Raw genomic sequence first — 24,018 nt, forward strand, 5'->3', positions numbered from 1 at the left:
CTTCTTAACCAGATTGAAATGACAATACTATATCCCTTTTGAAATCTTACTGGTAAGAAAGTATTTCAGAGAAGGTAGTATCACTTGCTATTTTAAAGACAGTCAAGAAAGATTTACTATGCTACTCAATGAATATTTTATTCTAATTTATTCAAGTACTGAGGAAAAGAAATTCTTGAAACACAGATGTAATCTATAGTGAATAAAAATGTTATAGCATCTTAAGTTTTTAATTCTTTTCCCATTACAGGATGTACCTGTATGGAACAAAAAATTTAAATACTATTAAAATATAAATTCCAAAAAGACAAAGATCATGTCTTATCTAATTAAAAAAATATTACTCAGTATCTTAGCTTAATTAGTGGTTAAGCAGAAATAACAAAGTGATTATGGGAAAAACATGTCTTTCTGACTCCAGATATTAACATATACGTATATATACATATAAATATATTATGTAGTTATATGTATACATGACATACTATTTCTTGCATGAAAGTAGTAGTTGATAATATGCTGCAACCTATTTATAGTCATCATGTATCTTTATGTGACTGTATACATATGCATACATATATGTGTGCACATCCATGGGGGTGTGGCACCAGACTAGTGATTTTATCAGTATATATTAGAACTTCCAATATGGAAACTCCCACCATAGATGCTAATCACCAGTTAATCTACAATTTATAGTCTTAGGGAATTGTATAGGTCAGTAAGAAGCTGAATGACTTGCCTAAGGTGGCAAAGTATTACAGGTAGGACTCAGTCCAGTTTTAGCACTCCAACTGTCATGCTGTCTCCCTAAAATCATGGGCCTAATTATATGTGTATACACACAAACACAGATGTATATACAGATAACATGCAATGTAAAATTAAAAAGAAATTAGTTTTCTCCTTTCTAGTTTAAAAATTAAATAAATATTATTATTAATGAATCACGCAGAAGTCAAATCTGACTTTCAGGAAAACAGTTGTAATCTCTGATCAGTAGTAAAGAAATTCAGAACTCAACTTTAGAGAGAAAAGGAAAAACTTTAGTTAAAATACTATACAATAAAATAATTATGATTATAAATCTCTTTAGTTAAATATGTACACATTATATGGTGTTTTATAAAAGAATGGAACTGGTTAAGATTTCTGAAGCAAATCAAATGCACAAATTTACCACATTTTTAGTGTAATGTCAGCTTAAACATTCTTAAATGGTTGTGTCAGACTCTGCTTTGTGCAAAAACATGATAAAGAAAATTAAGAAAAATTTCTGTAAAAATCTTTCAGTTCCCATAGTAAATTACTAAAAAAAAAAAAAAAAAAAAAAAAAAAAAAAAAAAGGTAGTATACATACACTTGATTGTATGTAGAGGTTAGAATGACCAGCACTAGTGTAACCCCCATATCTACAAATTAATTTCTTGGTTAGCTTTAGTTGTTTTCACCTTTCAAAACTAAAGTCCTAACAGTTGTGCTTTTATGCAGCCACATGGCCAATAAGGTAGATGTTGTCATAAAGATGCCCTACAAAATCTTCACTAATGTTCTGAGCAGCGCGCCGGGTATTTCGAATAAATTCTCTTTTTGACATTTTGTTCTTCACATGGGGACTAGTAAGGTCGATGGAAAGCAGGATCAAAGAGTAGCACAGTACATAGACAGCATCTAAAGAAACAAAAGAAATGTCAGAAATTATTAACTTTTCAAGATGTGGTTTTGGTCAACAGTATGATTGGAACAAATTAAAAAGGTTATTTCTTTTATTTGAAAACAACTTTAGAACTGTTTAAGATCTTTCAATACAAATGTATTGTTTTGGAATTACTTCAAACTTTTTAATATCTCTTTTCAAAAGATAGATATTAAATCAGATTGGAATTTCTAAGATTAAGGTTCAAAGAATGATTCATTCTCAATAATGATATAAATCATACTTTGAATCTCCTAACAACTCTTGCATGCCAAATATATTTCCATAATGCCCTTTTAAATACAAGTTAATTGATAAATGTTACTATTAAGAAGAATTTTTAATGAGGATTCGTTGTGCAAATGTATTCTACTTAAGAGATTACTGATATAAACTTGTCACTCTATAAATACATTTGGAAGATTTCTTGACTTTTTCTGTTAAAGAAAAAAAATTAAAAACATTTTAAATATGTAATAGTCAAGACAACTGGCTCCACATCATTAACAGTATGGCAACTATAGAAATTCAGTGTTTTCACATGCTTTAAAAAAATATGTGTGTGTGTGTGTGTACAAACACCTATATTATTAAGTATTCTTTGCAAAACATATCCAATCAAATATCACAGCTAGGGACATATGGAGAAAATTTCACACAATCCTGATCTGTAACTTGCTATAGGCACATATTCTTAAGAGAAGCAATGAAATTATTAGGGGTAAGAATAGAAGAAGATATATCTGTAATGTTCTTTTTTCTCTCAAGTACAATTGTTCTCTGGGAGCAGATCTCTCGGGGAGCTTCTGGGAGCAGCCTTCGTTTCAGTTCAGTTTCAATAATCACCTCAAATGCAGCCAGGAGTTAAAGTCCAAATCCTTTATTGTCTCTTCCAAAATCTTATCTCCTTCACTTGGAGCTTGAGTAGTTTTCTGGAGGCCTTCTTCTCTCCTTGGATCCTGAGAGCTCTTGCTGCTAGTCCTTTGTCTCTGCCAGCTTCAGCCTTTCCTCTAGCTAGCACAAAGGTGGAAGTTGGAATGACTCTTGACTCCTCCTCCCAGAAACTGGGCTTGTTGGTGGGCTTATGAATCTCCTGGAAGTCCATGAGCAGGCTTTTCCTTTCCTCCTTATATATGCTCTCTAAGAAGTCTAATGTGTGAACCAATAAGTGAACTCCTTTAAAGGTGTGAACTAAGTACATTACCTTGTCTCAAGTTCTGGCCTCCTACATCTCCTTGTAGGATCAGATCAATCATACTGAACCATGCTAAATTAGATAATTATATCCAATCCAGTGACTTAGCACCTTGTAAGAATCCTAACATATATCAGATGACAAATTATATCGCAAATTTATAATACAATGACATAGATTAAAATGGAAATTTAATTTAAAAATCTAGATGTTTTCTATGTGGTTCTACTCAATTGAATATATGGAAATTCTTTTCCTCATTTAAAATCTAATTTTATAGTTTTCAATTAGATGTTTAATTTGTAAACATGCCTTAGAGTGGCATAAATTCTCAAGTTAGAATAGAAGTAATTTCTGTGCCATCAAAATCATCAACAGCTTTGCAGAATCAATACGTTTATTCATTGGCCAATACAAATGAGATTTTATTTACAAATATGTATAAATATATGTACTGCCCATATTTATATATATGGAAAGCAGTTTACAAAGCTTAAATTGTAATTCAAATGTGAACTATTATATTTACTCTCAGAAGGATTAACTTAATTTTCTGACATAAGGACAATCTATCAAAGCCTACATCAGAAGTTTTACTGAACATAATATGTTATGTAATGCGTAAGCATACAAAAAAAAAAAAAGCAATTTGTATTTTGGAATTATCTTTAAACTTTGGAAGAAATGGCAAATACACTACTTTAAAATGGCTATTTCCATTATTATCAAATATTTGCTTTCATTAATTAAAGTGATTTCAATTATAGGTATGATATAATGAGTCTGGCATAGAGTAATTCTGAATGGGAAATGCACTTGCCATTCTATCTTCATGATTTTGAACACACTGCTTAGTGTTTCTAGGTCTCAACCTTTTCAAAAATGTACTTTTGCCAAATCTATTCCTTCAATTATGCCATACTGCTTACCTCTAAAATTCTGTTTCTATGTCCTCTACAAAATGCTACATATATCTTTTTACTGTAACCCACAAAGCCTATAATTTACTATCATTTCTTGCATCCCAATAAGAATTTTGACTCATCATAAATTAGTGAAATGGATTTAAACTAATTAAATAGAAAAAAAAAATACAGTGAACAAGATCTCCTTTGGCCTACAATTAGAAATGTCCTTACTCTCCCAGAGAAATATGACTTTTATTACAGATACTGAAAGGCACTATTTCAGGTCCTTATCACTCATGCTTGGTCTATTACAAAACTCTTATAGTTAGTTTCCCTGGCAGTGAAAGCTTTATGTTGAGAAAGCTGTGACTGGAAAACCACATTTTGTGTTCACTACCATAAAAACTGAACTTTCTGACAAAATTTTTACCTTTTTTAGTATCTAGTTAGCTGGGATATGGGCCTTTATGACATAACAAGGGAACGCAATAATTCATTATGGAAATTCTTACCAGGACTAAGGCCAAGCTCTCTCATCAAATCAGGGTTACAAGCACAGAATCTGTGTGAGAATTTTGTTATGAGAGTTTCAAGATATTCTCCACGTTCTTCAGGGGCATGAATATGTCGAAAAAACTCTCTCAGTGCATTTGGCAAGAACTGATTTCTAAAATTATGCAATGTCACAAGGTCATCCAAGACATCTCTCCTAGGAAAAAGACAAAAAGATAACGTTTAGTAAATTTCTAGTTTCCATTTCTTTACTACAGGAAAAAAAAAAAAAAAAGTATTGATGAAAAAGGTAGCTGTCTAACTTTTAGTAGAAAACATTTGGTTATTTGAAATCAAAAATATTAAATTTATCTCAAATGCTAAAGGTGAAAGGTAAACAAAACAACCACCAAACTTATAACATATGCTAAGCAATTTAAATGGAATTTACCTAATATTATATTTACATGGCATATTATTTCAATAGAGTATGTTTCAATGCCTTACACAAAGTATTTCATAATTCTATCTGCAAAAATATGTAACATGAATTAAAAGTACTGAATATCCTGATTAAAGAAGTACACATTAAGCCTCTCATTATATCAGGACTGAACTTTATCTTAATCTCTTCCCCTATTATCCTAATGGTTCCATATTCACTAATAATCTGAGTAAAACTGTAAAATAACAGCTATAGACATTGGACCAAAACAATAGGCCACAATCGATCTCTTATACACTACATATGAGATAGACATATGGAGTCTGATACTTGTATAAACATTTTGATGGATGTTTGCATTTATACTGTATTTTTATGTTTCTTAGTTTTTTTTAATAAATTTTTAATATGATTTTTTAAAAATGTTTTATTCTGAATATCAAATTTTATTTCCAAATGGCAATATGAAAACTGAAAATTTCTTATTAGTTACATACTGCTAGCAATGGAATATAAGTAAACTAATTAATAGGAAAACATAGGGCTAAGGTTTTTTCTTTCTTTCTTTTTTTGCTGAGGCAATTAGGGTTAAGTGACTTGTCCAGGGTCACACAGCTAGGAAGTGTTAAGTGTCTGAGATCACATTTGAACTCAGATCCTCCTAACTTCAGGGCTGGTGCTGTGGTGTGCCACCTAGCTGCCGTAGGCTAAGATTTTTTCATAAAAGCTTAGGTGTTATTTACTAGCATAGGTACTGAAAGATGAGCTCACCTTCTACTTTACTAAGGCCATCTGTTATTATCTGCTTTTTTTTCACATCATCTACACCTAAAAACTTCTCAAAGTTTTTATTTACTCTCTCCACTTGATGAAGTGATATTTTTTCCTTGTGATATGAAATATTTGTCCCTTCCATTAATGTAATTCTAGGGAATGTACATTTGTACAATTGAAATGATTTTCTCAAAAGGCACCAATGACTTTTTCAGTTATTAGTCTTCTTGACCTCTATAGTATTTGATACTGGTAACCACCCACTTTCTCTTGACCCTCTTCTTTTGCATTTAATGATAACTATTTTCTACTTATGCTCCTTTTCTGGACATTCTTCTCTCCTTTTCATTTTCTTGCTTCACCATTTTCTCTCTAGATGATTTTCAGCCTTCATTTCTTTCTTATTTTATCTTCTGATGGCTTTACCCGCTCTCCCAAAGCCTCAATTATCAATTCTGGAAGGATTCCCAACTCTACCTACCCAATCTCCAAAGCCAGTCCCAAATTGTTTTGCCTGCATAATTCTATTGGTACCTTTAACTCAACATGATCAAAATGTTTGATTCCTGCTGCTAGTTTTGCTGTTTCCCCAACCATACAAAAGCAGGAAATTTTAGACTTATTTTTGATTCAATAGTTCTGACTGCACTCAAAGACGCAATCTGTAACAAAGTCATCTACCTCCCTCAATAGCTCTTATATTTGCTCCTCTTTTCAACTCATACTGCCGTCACCCTAAATAATGTTATTAATCACTTCTCCCATGGACTATTTTGCAAAAAGCTACTCTTTCTAACTTTAGCCTCTTTATAAATACCTGTTTTTAAAACAAACTATTATTATAAATTTTTTTCTATAGTGGTCTTCTATTTGGCAAATTGAACATAATTCTCCTAAAATAATGTGTTAGGAATAGCACATTTCATTCTGTATCAAGGTCCCCATCTTCTCTGGATTATTTTTCTTTTATAGTCTCTTTTCTGGTCTCCTTGATTTTAGATTTATCCCATTTCTCTTGCAGATGCCAAAATAATCTTCCTAATAACTCTAATGTTCAAAAGTCTTCAGTGGCTCCCTATTGCCTAAAAGATAAAATTCCTTAGCTTGGTATAGAAGACCTTCCCCAGTCTGGTTCCAAAGTACCTTTCATTCTGTCTTATTTCATTCTATTCCCTGGACATTGTGAATTCTTTACTCTAATCGAATTTTATTATTATTAAGAACTGCCTATATCTAAAGGAAAGCTTGGCTTCAGACTAATGTACATAAGTTGTAAAGAAGCATTGTGGTTTAAAAAAATTATTTAAATTTCCAACTAATTTTTATTTTTACCTTTCATCAAGATAGATTCTTAGCTTCTTCCAATTTAGTGTTCTTGTACAAAAGATGAACTTTGCTATTTCCTTTGGTGAATCATCCAGGATACCCTTGGACATAAAGTAGTTCACTCCCTAAGGCAAAACAGACATGGCTAGATGAATAAGACTGTCCTTTAAAATTTATATTTATAGACAATTACTGTTGATAGCAGACAAATAACTACAACTCTTTTAGATTTAATAGGCTTTATTTTGCTATTGTTTCAAACTATATTTAAACATGCAAGATACAAGCTAGAACTTATAGACTGTTACCATAATTAGTGGTTGGTATGTTACATGCAATGAAAGGTAGGAAATTCAAAGTTATAGACAGTACAGCAATTTTCTTGCACTTATTTAAATATAATGTCTGTATGGCAACAATTCCTCACTTATCTACATTAACTGTTTGAATACTGAAGGAAAAATGAAACTCATATTAAAAAAACTAACATTATTCCATCTATTTGAAAATATTCTCAATATCAATCCTTTGTTTGTAAACCCAAATAGAAAACATGGTACCTGAAGACTAGCTATAAGCACTAATAGAGTTTCTCAATTTTTTTTTCTAACTATAATGAATTCTTGTTTGGAAATAGGAATGCTGGCTATTATTGCCTACAGATCTGAAGCAGTGCCAGTTCAGATTATGTGCTGTTTTTTAATTATATTAAATATTGTGAGCACCCAGCTAGAAATGTACTTAAGACATAACAATTTTATTGTTTTCATGGCATTTATCTTTGAATTTCCTAATCTCCACATGCAAAACTTTCAAAAAAAAAAGCATTACTATAGTTTTTATGACAAGATTATTTTTAAAACAACAACAAATAAATAATGAAATCAATATTCTTACATGTCTACGGAAGTTACATTCAAATAAATATCTTGTATAGATTTGAATGTGTAATCATTCAAATAAAAGGCCAATATATTTATTTCAACATGCAGATATCCAGCATACATGCATGCTCATTTAATACTTATGTCTAGATAACAGTATCCTGTTATGTATTTGATACAGAAAAATAATTCATTTTGCATGCATAATATACTGTTTCCACATATGCATTTTTAAGAAGAATTTATATAGTATTTTAAGGTGCTGTACACATTTAACTATTTATATTTATTTTTTCATAAAAAATAAGATCCCTATCCCAAATATTTTCATGCTGAATTTCAAAAAGTGATTTTGATAGTAATAAAAATTACGAATATCTATAAATTAAATTTTTAAGATGGGATATTCTGGTATATACAATTATGTGCTTTTGTGAACATTCAGATTATAATATTCCATAGTTAAAAGTTTTATTTATAAATTCTTAAAACCAACAAAACAGAAATGCTAAATCATTAGAGAAAATAGAGTACAGAAAGGGACGAGAAGTACCTGGTACAATATAGCCTAACTCCTGGGGGCTTTCAAAGACACTTTCATGTTAAGCCCTATTACAGAATAAATGTTGAACTTAGGGATAGAATGTAAGCAAGCCTAGACATCAGATCAAATGACTTGGCCTAGAATGAAATTAGTAGCAGTTATCTGAGGTATATAAAACCTTGAAGCAATTATGGGTTGTCTATTTCCATCCTCCCCTCCATTGACAAGAATAAGAGAGTTGACTGTATGCATAAACAATGGGCTTGGTTTATTTCAAAACTCTGAAGTTAAATTCCTGTTTTAGAAACTTCCTGAGCTCCAATTAATCCAAATGACTAAATTTATTAAAAAAAATTCAGATGGAATATTGAAAAAAGTATTATTTAATTGAGACTGCTCATATAGAACTATGAAAGTGGACGGTGCTAAATTTTTTTTATTGCATTCTTAACATTTTGAAATTTTACTAAATGTTATAATGAAAATACTAATGATCATTTAAAATTCTCTAATGTATGCCTTTCATACATTAATGTTCCCTAATGCAAAGGATAAACAACAACAATAACAACAACAAAAAAAAAGCCCAGTGCTTCCAATTTACTTTCACATTGATAAATGTTCAATAATGCACCATGTGTAGTGTCAAGTAAATCTGGCTGTGATTTGGTCTCTGGTTCACAGAATTCACAAAAGATAATTCTGAAAGCATGTTTCAACACTTCAACAACTAACATTCATTTGAATTAGAATAATTATTAGAGCCTACTATATATTCTGGTAGAGTAATGTAATTCAAATAAGTTAGGGGAAGTAAAGGAGAGGGAAAAGACATGAATATCAATGTTCCAAACAAGTAGATATTGTGGTAATAGTGAAATAAACAGAACAGATTTTGAGGGAAAACATATCTTGATATGTCTATATTTCTTTAAGATTTGCAAAATGCTTCTTTATAAACACACTGTTCATTTAAGGTCTCTGACAACTCAAAATAGGGCAACTGATTTGAGAAAAGCTAAGCTATCTGGTGTAACATATAAAAAGAAATGTCCCATAGGCCGTAGGAGGTGTTGACCTAAATATATAGATCTGGGAGTCATCAGCATAATGATGATGATTGAACCTGTGGAATGAAATGAGATGCCAACAGGAAAGTGTATAAAACAAGAACAGTAATAATTATAGAACATTAAAGAAGCACTTGAAAAGGTGACAGAAGTGGACAGGTTAGAAAAGAAGGGAGAAAACCTGAATATCTCAGGATTCAAGAGAAAGGAGTATGTATATCTAGATGGAGGGAATTATTAATGATGTCAAATACTGAAGAGAGATCAAGAATGTTAAAGGTCACAGTGGAGGTGAAGCCAAGATAACAGAGTAAAGGCAGGGAGGAACTCCTCCAAATAGTTTTAAATAATAACTCAAGAAAATTTTAGAGCATTAGAACCCCCCCCCAAAAAAAAAAAAAAAAAAAATCAGTGAAACAATTTTCCAGCAGAGGAGAACTTAAAAATTCAGCAGGAAAGGTCTCTTGCACTGGGTGTGGGGGTGGGAAAAGCAGCATAGTCCTGGCACAAACTGTGCTAGTATAGCCCCAGACTCAGTAAATCAGGAGCAGGCCTTGGGGCATCTGAATCAACAATAGCACTGGGGGTTTCCAAACCTCTCAACTCATAGGCACCAAAGATAATTTGAAAGGTTAGCAGGAAAAAAGTTTGTCTTGCTAGGATGAGAGGGCCTGAGGAAACCAGCAAACGAGGAGAGGGCCTTGGGAGCTGCTAAACTGGCAGCTGCAGTAGCAGCAGAGGTGGCTTCTGGAGATCTCAGCACAGACAGTAGATGGTGTTGAGCAGTTGGTCAAAATAAAGTCTCTTTACTAGTTAGGTAGGACTCCCTTGCTTATGCCCACTCTTCAGGACATATAGTCCTGGCTCACCGAATGAGGATAAGGGGGAGTACTAGCATACTAGAACTTAAACCCACAGTGGATTGGGGACCCTCTTCGCAGTTCCAGGTCAGAAAGAAGTACTTGTGGTCACTCACAGATTAGAGCACAGTCCAGCAGAGTAACAAACACACTTCTTGGATCACACCACCTTAGAAAAATTGAAAACATACAAGTCCTAGAAGTATCTCTGAAAATAGCCACACAAAATCACTATAAGTTGAGACATCACACCCTCTTATCTTGGAAACAGTTCTATTTTTTAAAAAGAGTTAAAAATCAAGTAATAGGCTGGAGAAAATGAGCAAACAACATTAAAAAAATTCTGACCATAGAAAATGACTGTGGTGACAAGGAAGTTTAAAGTTTAAAACACACTCAGAAAAAGATAAAGTCAATGCTTATACATCCAAAGCCTCCAAGAAAAATATGAATTACGTTTCATGCCATGGAAGAACTCAAAAGAGATTTTGAAAATCAAGTAAGAGAGGCAGAAGAAAAATTGCAAAGAGAAATGAGTGATATAAAAGGAAGGACAAAATGCTAATGAGAAGAATGTCTTAAAAAGTAAAATTGGCTAAATGGAAAAGGAGATATAAAAGCTCACTGAGGGTAATAATTCCTTAAAAATTAGAATTGAACAAATGGAAGCTAATAACTTTATGATAAATCAAGAGATAATAAAATAAAATCAAAAAGGAGAAGACAATGTGAAATACATCAATGAAAAAAGATCCAGGAAAGAGAAAATTTAAATTATTGATATACCTGAAAGACATGATCAAAAAGAAAAAGAGCCTAGAAATTATCTTTCAAGAAATTATCAAGAATACAAAGTGTCTTGATATTCTAGAATCACAGGATAAATTAGAAATTGAAAGAATTCACTGTATCACCTCCTGAGGCAATAAACTTTCAATGCCAGGTAAGTGCTTCATTACTTTCAGGGTAAGCAAAGTATCAGGATTAGATAATAGTATGGAATACCAAGGAAGGAAAGTTGTGAATAAAGCTTAATACATTTTCTAACATAATTTAATTACAATTCTGATAGATATTCCATCTGAAAGATGAAGAATGAAATAGAATGAGGAGACATTTGAGACAGGCAAACCCACAAGTAGGCTATGGCAATAATTCAGCTGTGAGATGATGAGAACCTCCATCAGGGTTACAGTGTCAGAGGAGAGAAAAAAATGCATATTTCAGAGATATTACAAAGGTGAAATCAACAGGCCTTGGGAAGAGATTGAATATGTGGTATGATATCTAAATTGTTAGCCTGAGGGACTTAGAGGTTATGGTGTTCTCAAAAATAATAGAAAAGTTTGAAAAGGGAGAGGTTTAGGGGAAAAAAAAGATGAATTTAGTTTTAGACATGATGAATTTAAGATATCTACTGAAAATCCAGTTTTGATGTTTGAAAGGCTTTTAGGGATGTGAAATTCGAGAGGTTGGGGCAGACTGGAAAGATCTGAGAATCAGCAGCATAGAAATGACAATTAAATCTATGGGAGATGAAGAGATTATTGAGTGCAGTACTATAGAGGGAGAAGAGAAAGAGAACCCAGGACAGAACCCTGTAGGATAACAGCATGATCTGGTTCAGGATCTAGCAAGAAATAATGCTTTTTATGTAAAAATCCATTTTTTTTCTGAGACCTTTACCACTAGCACCTATTAGGTGAGTTGAATTAGTTTGTTTTTTTAATATTCTCAAAAAATAGATAGGTTGAAGGAGAACCAAGAGAAAAGGTGTCTCGAAAACTTGGAAAGGAGAGAATATTAAGGAGTAGAAAGATATTGATCAATAATATCAAAAGCTGCAAAAAGATCAAGAAGAATGAAGACTGAAAAAGATCAATGGTTTTGGAATTAAGAAATCATGGGTAACTTTGAGGGAGCCACTTTAGGAAAATGATGAGGTCGGAAGCCATATTGTAAACTGTTACGAGGTGAGGGAGAGGAGAGAGAAGACAGCCTTTTCAAAGAATTTAGCTATAAGACACAGAAGAGATATAGAACAATAGTTATTAGAGATAGAAGGCTCAAATGAGGTTTTCTTTGGAGGATGAAAGAAACATGGATCTTGGGCAGACTGCAGAGAAAAAAATCAGTAGACAGGGAGAGCCTGAAGATATGTGAAGGAATGGGGATGACAGAGGAGGCAATGTGTTGGTGATGGAAAGGAATGGGACTGTTCCTGCAGGTGGGAGGATGAGCCTTGGTAAGGAATAAAATAAGAAGCAAAAAGAAAGGCTATAATTTCCATATGAGCCAGGCAATGAACTTCATAAAGAAGGAAAGAATGTCCTTCCCGGGAATCAGCAGATAACAGTAAGAATTTGATTGGATGATAAATGTGTATTGAAGTAATTTAAAAAGAGGAGAGACTACTGAATTATGGTAATAGAGGAGAGCCTGAAAGTAGCAATGAGTATTCCAACTCTCCTATCTCAATATGTGATGAGGGCAGAGATTATGAGTGAAAGTGTATCCAGTATTGGACAGGGTGGATAGGAAGACTATGTAATTTGCTAAATTGGCAGGTGAACAATTTCAGGATTTACAACTTGTAAAAAATGTGGTAGGAGACTCCAGTGTAAACTATAGGAACAACTGATTAAATAAAATAAGTGTATTGAAGATAAGAAAGCATATGAATGTTATTATCTGATTTTCATTCATGCTAATTTTTTCCAAGTTTTACAGAAGTTATAATTTTTTAAACAGAAAACATTTTCATAGCCACATCATAAGAGATGTAGATAATAAAAAAACACTATTGTTTACTGACTTAGTTAAGCAAAATTCAGCCTTAAAGGTTATTTTTAAAAAATCCAAATAGAATAAATATCATAAGAACCAAAGACCATCAGCATATTGGTTAAATAGTTAATGGAAGATTTATAGAAAAAAAAATAGATGAAGATCACTCATAATGGAAAGGCAAAGATGAGTTCTGAACTCTACTGGTAGAAGAAGTACACATTAAAAGGATCATGTGGATCCACCAACTATGTCTTAATGATATCTAAGTCACAGTAATATTTTAAAAATAATGCTTTTTATGTAAAAACCCATTTTTTTCTGAGACCTTTACCACTAGCACCTATTAGGTGAGTTGAATTAGTTTTTTTTTTTAATATTCTCAAAAAAAAAAAAGAATCACATGGTAGCAACTATTGCAATTTACACTTAGAAGGTGCTCCAAGTTAGGGATCAAGTCTTCTTGTCCTCCCATTATAAATCCTAAAGTATATCTAGCAATATTTTGTCTATATCATAGCATGAAAGATTTAAAACAAGTAGGAACTTTTTGTATAATCTAGTCTAACTGGACCACCCCTTGCCATTTTACAGATAATTTGTTAAAAGGTTACCTAGGCATTTCATGTTCTTTCTCTCCAAATTTGTTCCTTTTTTCAATGCAGTTTAACTTTGCCACCTATGACTACGTAAATTTAATTTATAAGTCTTTGTAAAGCAAAACAAAAATTTCTACAGCATCTTTACAAGCAAACTTAAAATAAAGCTTCATTTTAAGTTCAAATTTACCACTATAATTTAAGAGATCATGGCTAGCAATTCTACTCTATAGTGACTCAAATTCCAAAAATTGTGAATAATGTGGATATAAGACTAAAATCTGTAGGTCTGCAGATTAACACATGAATGGTTATAGTTTATCACCACCATAAAAAGATTTCTTAATTATTGGTATCATTTATTTTAGTTTTAATTTATGATCTTTTCTATATAATGAAATCATGTAGAAGTTTTTTCCCCTTCTGAGTCTAATTTAGGATTATTGGGATTACTAAGGACACAACATTATGTCTTGGGGCTCTCTCCCTAAAGAAATGTCTTGAAGATTCTCCTCTTAGCTTGTAGATATATCACAATTCTGTCAGGTCCAGGTTATCCCAGGCTATACTAGATCTACTATAGGACAGGCTTTAGAAAGATAGAGGATAAGCTCATTCCAGAATGAGCATTTCATAAAATATAATCAAGTGGCAGGAGAACATTAATTCATAGAGAATGAAGTTCCTTTAGTTGCAGATAATTATAAAAATTTTTAAAAAGTTATATTGCCTTTTAAAAAATTTCAAAACATTTCCAGATTACCTTTATTTGTAATGACTCTCTTGTAATAAAGTAAATCATTAAGTGAAACTAACTTATAGTGATTTTATCTAAAAGTGCATGTAACATTTCACATCAGTAGTATCTTTCCAACATCTCTATTTTTTAAGATTTAAAAAATATTAAAAGAACTATATTTTCTCTCCCTCTCCCCACTACTCCATGTCACACTGAAAATGAAATGGAAAAAAAATCCCATGTAACAATTATGCAAATCAAGCAAAATAAATTCCTTAAATGGCTATATTCAAAAATAAATGTTTCTTTCTGCACCCCACATTCATCATTTCTATATAAGGATGTGGAAAAAGTATCGTGACCATGGATTGGCCATAATTTCTACAGCTTTCAAAAAGTTGTGTTCTTTATAATGTTTAAATCGTTATTCTTGTTCTGCTTACTTCACTGTTGAACATTTCATTTAAATCTTTTTATATCTCTGAAATAATCTACTTCCTCATTTATTACAGCACAAAAATATTCTATTACATTCACATAGCAATTTACTGAGCTGTTCCTCAACTGAGACCTTCCTTTAATTTTCAGTTTTTTGTTAACATAAAAAAAACTGATATGAATATTTTTGTATTTATAGGGCCTTTTCTTTTTTCTTTGATACCTTTTGCCTGCTAATCTTGGAATGAATGGCACAAGTGGGTCAAAAGGCCTAAGTAACTTATCATGTATAGTTACAAATCGTTTTCCACAATGGTTATAGCCATTCACAGATCCACCAACAGTACATTAATGTTATCCTACCAACATTCATCATTTTAATTTTTTTTTTTTTATCTGTCAAACTGACGGGTGTAGGATGGAATCTAAAAACTGCTTTAATTTATATGGTTATGGATAATTTGGATCAGATTTCTCTTTGAAAGAAAATGGATCCTTCTATATTCCAAACTATAAATTGTATGCTGGTATGCAATGTTTATGAAATATATTAATATGTAACACTAATTCAAGTCAAATTTGGATATAGAGATTACATGATCAATTATATATAAAAGGTTCTTATTTAAGCAATCAGTTAATAGGAAATACTACATGTATCCCATGAAAGGTATAGCAACTTCCAAAAGCTATAAAGAAATAAGGGAGGAGAAAAAGGGGAGGGAATAAAATAAAGTAGAGTATAAAAAGATATGTTGATTTATGGCAGTAGGACAAGTTGTGTAGATAAATGGGCAAGGGATAAAGGATAAGATTGGGTTACAGAAGGGTACATAGAGTAATGATAGTAGGACAAGGTATGTAGATTAATAGGAAAAAAAGATACTGAGGGGAGAAAGGGTGGCATAGGATAAGGTGGGGTACAGATGGGTACATAGAGTAATAGAAGTGGAACAAGATATGTAGATTAATGGGAATGGGATAAAGCGGGAAAGAAAGGGAGGAAAGAAGATAAGGGAGGGATTCATAGGTGGGGGGATGTTGAGTAATAGCAAGGCAAGTGAAGGAACAGAATTAAAATAGAAGAGCAGAGATAGGAAATATGAGATGTACAGAAACACTATAACAAGGATCAAGAGTAGAATTTATTAGGAAAACATAGGGCTAGTAATCATTGATCTCAGACAAAGTCAAACTTAAAGATTCAATCAAGAGAGAAATCCGCAATATAAATTAGCCATATTAATATAGTTTTAGATGCATGTTTACATATGGGTAAATGTATTATGTATTTGTACATATATGTGTATGTGAGTATATGTGGGTATGGATGCATGTAGGTCTATGTATATATATGTATATGTCTGTGGGAAGGTACGAAAGTATGTTATTTATTATATGTGTATTATATGTACATGTATATATGTGTATATCTATCTAGGCTTAAGGCCTGTTTGGAGGAGATGAGGGGATGAAAGAAAGTATGCAAGAGAAAACAAAAGAAAGACCTACAAGGAAGTAAAGAAAAGTTGAACAATCAAGAATATTATTTCTTCTATTATTATATATGCTTTCTGGTATTTTGAATCCTCCCTGATATTCTGCAAGACATATGAAAATGTTTTGTTTTTACTTTTCTTCTTTGCCTTTTTTTATTCTAATTTTTCTTATTTTGTGTTTAGTTAAACAAATAAATTTTAAAAAATTAAACAATCAGCTATTAACTGAATCAAGATACAAAAATTTTTAAAACCTTTGTATATGTCATTGAATATACTTTATTAAGTATCTTAGTGGCTATATGAACTATATATTTTAAAAAAGTATAAATGCATGCTCCCTTCTTTTTAAAGGATGCTTAGAGAACAGGTCCTGAGGCTAGGATTATCTGGGTTCAAATCCTACTGGTTTTATGACAGTGGGCAATTCTCTGATACAATTTTGCACTGGTAGAGGCATTTTCCTCACGTGGAAGTTTTCTGTATAACTTACTGAGGGTACATTTCCTAATTATTGCATAACAAATATTTCTTGAATGGAATTACAATTTAGTTAGATAGGTAAGATGTAAGCAAAACAGCAATAATACTCGGGAAAAGTCAACTAATGACAAAAGCATAATGTATTCAGTCAACCAACAAGCACATATTGAAGACCTAAATATGTGACAGGACTGTATAGTAGATGGTGAGTTTACAAATACAAAGAATGAAAAAGTACTTAGGTCCTTGTAAACAATCCACAAGTCTAAAAATCAATCAAGCAATCAAAGAACATTCCTGTGTATCTGACACTGTGCTAAGCACTAAAAATGAGAATTCTCTGAAAGAAATACACACAAGTAAATTACTAAGTAAAATAAATTTATTATGAAAACCAGGGGTTAAGAAAGGGGTAAGAGTTTTCCAAAAAAGGAAGGACCCATGATTTGTAGTGACTGACTAAAGTTAAACAAAACAAAACAAAACAAAACAAAAAAAAGACTGGAGCTCAATTATTAACTCTATTCAGATTATGTATGATTTAGATGAGGAAGGGATGGGAATGTGGTCTATATTTGAACCAAGAGTACATGTGTAGCAACTGAATGATAGGGAGAACAAAATAACACAACTTGAAAAAGTTGAATAAGTTTTGTATGTAAAAACTTGCCTTATGAAACTTGAACAGGGCATGGTAGGATGTTTCCTTTTCACAAATAGAAAGCAAAAGGAGGCCTTAGCTGGGAGGGGAAAATGACCAAAAACAAAACAAACAAACAAACAAAAAAAAACCCCACACACACATTGAAGAAATATGCAAATTGTTCTGGGGATATAACAGTAGTTAGAATTTTTTGGATTGCAGCCAAGTTTTGAAGGATACCAGGGGGCCAAAGAAATCTTTTGAGTGAGAAAAACTCGTAATGAAAATAGAATTTTAGAAAGTTTATCCCAATAGCAGTGTTCAGGATAAATTAGATGAGAGTTTCATTGGAGGCAGGGATACCAATAAGGAGGCTATAATGCTTTATACCAGGTTTGTGGTAATAAGTAATTTGAATCAGTGGCAGTGGAAAAGGTCAAGGTAAATAGGAGAGGAATTAATGAAGGAAGAATGGTAAAGAGAATCACAAAATTTGTACCGGAGAGGACCTTATGGATCATATTTAGTCCCCTCATTTTGAAGAAAAAAAAAAAAAAAAAAACGGCCAGAAAAATGAAATATTTGATGTCATGGTATTTGTAATTTAAGAAAACCTGAAGTAGAATCAATTATAATTCATTATAATTTGTCCAGTGAGTGAAAACACCCAAGTTTTACTTCATTAATCCTCTAGGCCAACTATGTCAACTTAAATGGAAATAGGGACCACTGTAAAGAACTGGAAATTGGGGGGGATGCCCATCAACTGGGAAATTTAATAAGTTGTACTATAATTAATGTGCTATAAGAAATAATGAGCAGGCTGATTTCAGAGATCTGGAAAGACTTGTATAAACTAACAAAGTGAAGTGAGTAGAACCAGGAGATCATTGTATATAGTAAAAAAAATCTTTTATGATAAAGAACTATGAATGGCCTGGAGTGAGAAACAACGGAGTTCAAAACCTAAGTCACTTACAATCTCTGTGACCTTTGTTAAGCTCCCTAATCTATTTGCCTTCAGTTTTCTTAACAGTAAAATGAGGATGATAATACCACCTAGGTCCTAGGGTTATTGTGAAGATCCAAAGAGAGAATAATTGTACTGTATCCAAGCATATAACATATTATTATGCTTTTAAGTATCTAATGCTCCAGTCAAACTAGATTACTTACTTTTGTCACACATAATATTCACATTCTTATTTCTGTCTTCTCACAGATTGTCCCTCAGATCTAGCAAATACTCTATGCACATCCCCTAGGAATTTAAGTTTTGTTAACAGAGAGTTTTGCTTTTTCTTTGTATTTCTAGTGTCTAACACATAATAAATTTTAAACAAATTTTTCTTGATTGATTTATCCTTATTAAATCAAATTGTTATAAATTAGTACTGGGAAGGAATATAGAACTAAGAAGTAGAATTTGAGAATCACTTTTATAAAAAGTAAATTGAGACATTAAACTCATTAAAATAACTCATTAAACTCATTAAACTAAACTAGATTATTAGATTATGTGTAAAATGAATGATCAAAAATTATTTGTGAAAAGTCATCAATAGGAAAAAACCTCAAAATAAAACAAAATTATTATTAAAACTAGACAAATATTTGTGTATAGTTGTTCTGTAATTTTTAAAAGCAATGAAACCATTTAATTTGTCTTCTTGTGATGAATTAAATGTTTGTATTTTTACTTAAGTCTCTATCAGACATACTTGCAATAAATATAATAGTATTACAGTATTAATATGAATTATAATCAAACAACCAATAAGCATTTACTATGTGCCAAGCACTGTGCACATTATATGTTGATAGTACAAAAATGAAAATTAATCAGAAAGTATGCAAGTATGCTATTTTGGGCCAGGGACTGTCATAGGAGTTAAAATGTATACCATCCAAGCATATACAAAATATGCTCTCAAATACACAAATAGATTTATGATTTCACTGAATTGGATATTCCCTGTAACGATGTTGATCAGAACTCATCTCTGCCTACTGATATGGTACTTTTACTCCCAAAAATTCATAAAAAGAAGTTCATTCCAAGTCCTAGATTTATTCCTCAGTTTCTTCTAACACTGTGAGGATACTAGTAGAGCACCAGGTTATCATATTTGTCATGTCTTTTCTGATGTATAATCCCATTTGCTTTTCCTCTGATCAATATATCTTTTACTTCTGTTCTTCAAAGAACCTTAATACTTATATACCATAGCCTGTTTAAATCAAAAATTTACTTCTCCCCAGGTAGTGATAATAGTGCATAGAGAATTAGGTTTGGAGTCAGAATGACTTGAGTTCAACCCCAGTCTCTGATACTTAATGGCTGTATGACTCTAGGTGGAAATTTGTGCCTCTGTTTCTTCATCTTTAAAATAGGAATTATAACAGCACATATTTCCCAGAGTTGTTGTAAAGATCAAATAAAATAATTATGGCAAAGAGCTTAACATGGTTCCCCCCTCCATATATATATATATATATATATATATATATATATATATATATATATATATATATATATAAAATGTTAGCTATTATCGTAATCATATTCATTTCCAATTCCTTGGAGATAACTGTATCCAGCGTCTCATAGTTTTATACAACAGTCCTCATAGAAAAGCTAGATTTTTATTTTGAGAAGGTGCTTGAGAGTCTAAGATGAGCCTCCATAAACAAACATTAGCTAAGTGGAAAGAGATGGAAGCCAAAGGCAACATTTGCAAAAGAGGCAGAGAAGTCCTTTCATAGGTGATAGCACTTGAGTTCAGTATTGAAGGCAACTAAGTGGAAGTGGGGAAAAAAAACAACCCTGCATTTCAGGTTGGAAGACTTCTTGTACAAAGAGGCACAGGAAATGGAAAATTAAGGGCAAAGAATAGCAAAATGGCTACTTTGACTATATCATGGAGTTCATGAAGGGGTGGAACGTAAAATAAACCTGGAGGGGTTGAAACTATATTTTTGAGGATTCCAAATACCAAACAGAAATTTATATTTCAATCTAAAGGCAATGGATAGCTACTGCAGCTTTTTGAATAACATGGTCACATCTCCACTTTAGGAATGTAACTGGCAACTGTGTGAAAGCTGTGAGATGGGAGAAAGTTGAGGCAGAAAGATCAGTTAGGAGACTATGTCAATAAAGCAAGCAAAAGATGATGAGTATTTTTAACTGAATAATGCTCATATGAAAGGAAAGAAGGGGACAGATGCAAGAGGCATTATGGACGTAGAACTAGCCAGACTTGACAACTAACTTGATATGCTAGGACAAGTAAAGTGAAAAGTCAAAGATGATTTTGAATTGCAAACCTGGGTAACCTCAAAAAAGAAAGTGAGAAAGAGTGTGATTTAGAGAAAAGATTATGATGAATTATTTTGGACATGCTGGAACTTGAGCTGTCTAAAGAAGATCTAGTTGGAAATATCCAATAGGCAGTTGCTGACAAGGGTGTGGAAATTCAGGAGAGAAACTAGGTATAGCTGAAATTTTTTGTTACAAATATATATATCCAGATGACTCCTATATGTATACATACGTAAATAAATATGGGAGTAAATAGCATAGAGAAAATAAGTGAACCTAATGAGGTCACACAGAGAGGAAACAGGATAGAGATCTGGGATACATTTACAATTAAAGGATAGGATATAGATGATTCAAACAAAACTTGGAAGAAATGGTAAGACCCAAGGAGAACCAAGGAACAGCAATGTCATGAAAATTCAGTAAAGAGAAAGTATTCAAGAGTCTCTAATGGAGAGAGAAAAGTCATTAAGGAATGAAGACTAAGAAAAGATCATTCATTTGACAATTAAGTAATGGTGGACTGATGCACAATGAAGTAGAGCCATGAAAACAATATATATGATTGCAGCAATGTAAATGGAAAAATCAACTATTAAGAAGAAAATGTACACTATAATTTTAATGACCAATTCAAGCTCCAAAAGGTGACAAAATGTATTTCTTTACTTTCCCCTTCCCAGATATGGGTGAGGGAGGGGTACAATGATGTGCTTTGGATGAGGAACGTTGCTATTCTGTCAGTTTTAGTTGATATGTTGTCTGATTTTGATATTTTTCCCCTTTTCTATTTTGGTTGCAAGGTTTAGCTTCCTGTGGAGTCAGAAATGAAGGTGATTTTTAAAAAGCTATCAATTAAAAGAGATGACTTAAAGCAGTTTCATTTGAGTGAGGAAGTCAGAAGCCAAACTATGAAAGATTGAGAACTAAAAAGAGGATAATGGAAGGAAGAAACATAAAGAGCTTTTTAAAAAAAAGTATTTATGAAAGGAGAGAAAGATGAGAGGACAGTCTAAGGGGTAACAAGGTGAATGAAGTTGGTTTTTTTTTTTCTTTTAAAGAATAAAATCAGGATGTATTTGCAAGAGGCAGATAATTCCAGGACCTAGAAAACCTAAAAATTAGAGAAAAGAGAAAGACAATGTGCTGGAGAAGATGAGAGAGGAAGGGATCAAGGAAACATATAAAGGAATTGGTGAAGAAAAAGATCACGAACATTAAAGGAAGGGAGAACAGGAATTGTATCATGCCTTTTGAGATACAGAATAAAAATCAAAGGAAATTCATGGGCATTTGACTTCTGGTTTCCTGGTAAAACATGAGGCAAAGTATTTGCTTATTATAAAGAAGGCCGGAAATGAGAGCAGATAAATTTATAGTAGACTCAGCCTGGTTGTAGGATTGGAATAATCAATTTTGGAATTTTATTTAAAAATATAATTTCATTCTTAAACTTTATTCACCATAATTTTATACAATTTTAAAACTAAGAAAGACTTTTAGAAATTTTCTAATGTAGCATCCTCATTTAGAATTTGTATCTCTTTTGTAAAGGCAGGCTAATTTTATCACCATAATTATTACAGTTGGGATAACATAGTGAGAGAGAACTGATCTTGGAATTAGAAAGACATGGACTCTAAGAACACAGTATTATAGGCAAAATAACTTATAACAGGCAAGTTATTTAATCTCCTTCAGTGTCCCCAGGCAACAATTAAGACTACAAATTGCATAGCAGGTACTGATTTAGATTGGCAACTAAGTACTTCCTATACCAATGAAATTGCAGGTCCAGTCTCCTCCGTACTTCCAAAGAAACTATATTTAAGCAACAAATATTTTATAAAGTCATTCCCCATTCCACTTAACCAATAATTTTCTTTCTTAATAAGGAACAGAAGCGGCATACAGAAGTTGAATGAGTACTGATTTTTTGAGTTTAAGAACCTTTTTTCAAACCATTACTCTTCTATTTATAATATAGGTTATCTTGGGCAATCAAAAACCATTTTGGTCCAAGTTTTTTTTTTTTTTTTTTTTTTTTTTTTTTTTTTTTTGGTAAACATGATGAGCCTGATGAATAAATTTTCAAGTAGATTTACTTTTTGCCATAAAATATTTTACATGTTTTATCTAAGTGTAGACATAATCCTAATAAGCTATTAGATGAAATTTACTTTTTGTACATCTAGTAAGGAGATGAGAGGTAACTATCTACACTTACACCAGAATAAAGATATTTGTTCTTTTTTACTTGCTAATCAGAGTAGCGCTGTGAATGGCATGGAAATTTTCAAAATGTCACTGAAGATTAATGTGGATGTCTGGGACCCTCTTCTACATAATGGTGAGACACAGAGTTTTTGGCATAAGAACTCAACAAAGCTTAATAAAATAAGCATTACTCGATCAGATCAGTTCAAATAAAAAGTTGAAGCTCCTCCTTCCTCCTCTTCCACCCTTCTTCCAAATCAAATGCATTCAAATCTATAATTTATTTTTTTCAGTTGTACTTTGAAGGATTTCTCAGTCATTTAAAATATATGAAATAGCTTTATCTTTACTAAACAAAATTCATCTCTACTTCAATTGGGCATATTTATTATATAACATCATGAATATATATTGTGAGGCAAAACAGTGGTAGGAATTGGAGAAAGTGGTAAAAATGAAGATAAGACAAGTTTATCAACAAGTTTATAGTCTATCTACTTACTATACAACTTGTTCCTAGGTTTCTGAGAGACCTATTACAACTATTAGTTTGTACTCCATACTGATGGCATATCACAACACATCTGGCCTTCTTATCCTGTTACTGTTATTTACCCTTTCTCATAAAATCTAGATAATGGATCCATCCAAACTACAGGCCTTCCTCTTGCTCCTTTAGTATTTTATAGGTTTTTGATGTTTCTAGCTCATACAACAGTTAAGATACTAAATGTCTAAGGTACTACATTAAAATAAAACTAAATACTTTTAAAAGTATCATAAAGAAGATGGTTTTAGAAGAACAGTATTTTATTCCTCTAAGCGGTACATGATTCTACCTGTTCTCCCAAAAAAGATTTTAATTAAATTAATTTTAAATTAAATAATTTTAATTTTCACTGGGATTGTAGGGAATGGATGAAGAGGGGTGGGGGGGTGAAGCAGTGTTTTCTTGTAGAGCTGTACAGAGATGAAGAAAATGGGAAGAAGGATAAAAATATCAGTTGTAACTAGCAAAAAGTGAATCTAACAATTCAGACTTATATTTTCAAGACGTTGTTAGACAGCATATTATTAAGTCCATTTTACACATG

General features: G+C 32.0%; 1 protein-coding gene across 6 annotated transcripts in view; it reads right to left on the reverse strand.

Annotated features, from left to right (window-relative positions):
• Positions 1-1,074: 1,074 nt before the first annotated feature.
• The window catches only part of FBXO8 (F-box protein 8), a 47,476-nt gene continuing 24,532 nt past the window's right edge, over positions 1,075-24,018 (reverse strand). For all 6 annotated transcript variants that reach the window (XM_074274326.1, XM_074274328.1, XM_074274327.1 and 3 more), the window contains 3 exons: positions 6,843-6,961; positions 4,312-4,508; positions 1,075-1,671 (listed from right to left, as the gene is read on the reverse strand). In XM_074274326.1, coding sequence (XP_074130427.1) covers positions 1,484-1,671; positions 4,312-4,508; positions 6,843-6,961 — 504 coding nt within the window. In that variant the 3' untranslated portion in view covers positions 1,075-1,483. The remainder of the gene's footprint in view (positions 1,672-4,311; positions 4,509-6,842; positions 6,962-24,018) is intronic.

This window comes from Sminthopsis crassicaudata, chromosome 6, assembly GCF_048593235.1.
Source record: "Sminthopsis crassicaudata isolate SCR6 chromosome 6, ASM4859323v1, whole genome shotgun sequence".
Classification (NCBI taxonomy): Eukaryota; Metazoa; Chordata; class Mammalia; order Dasyuromorphia; family Dasyuridae; genus Sminthopsis; species Sminthopsis crassicaudata.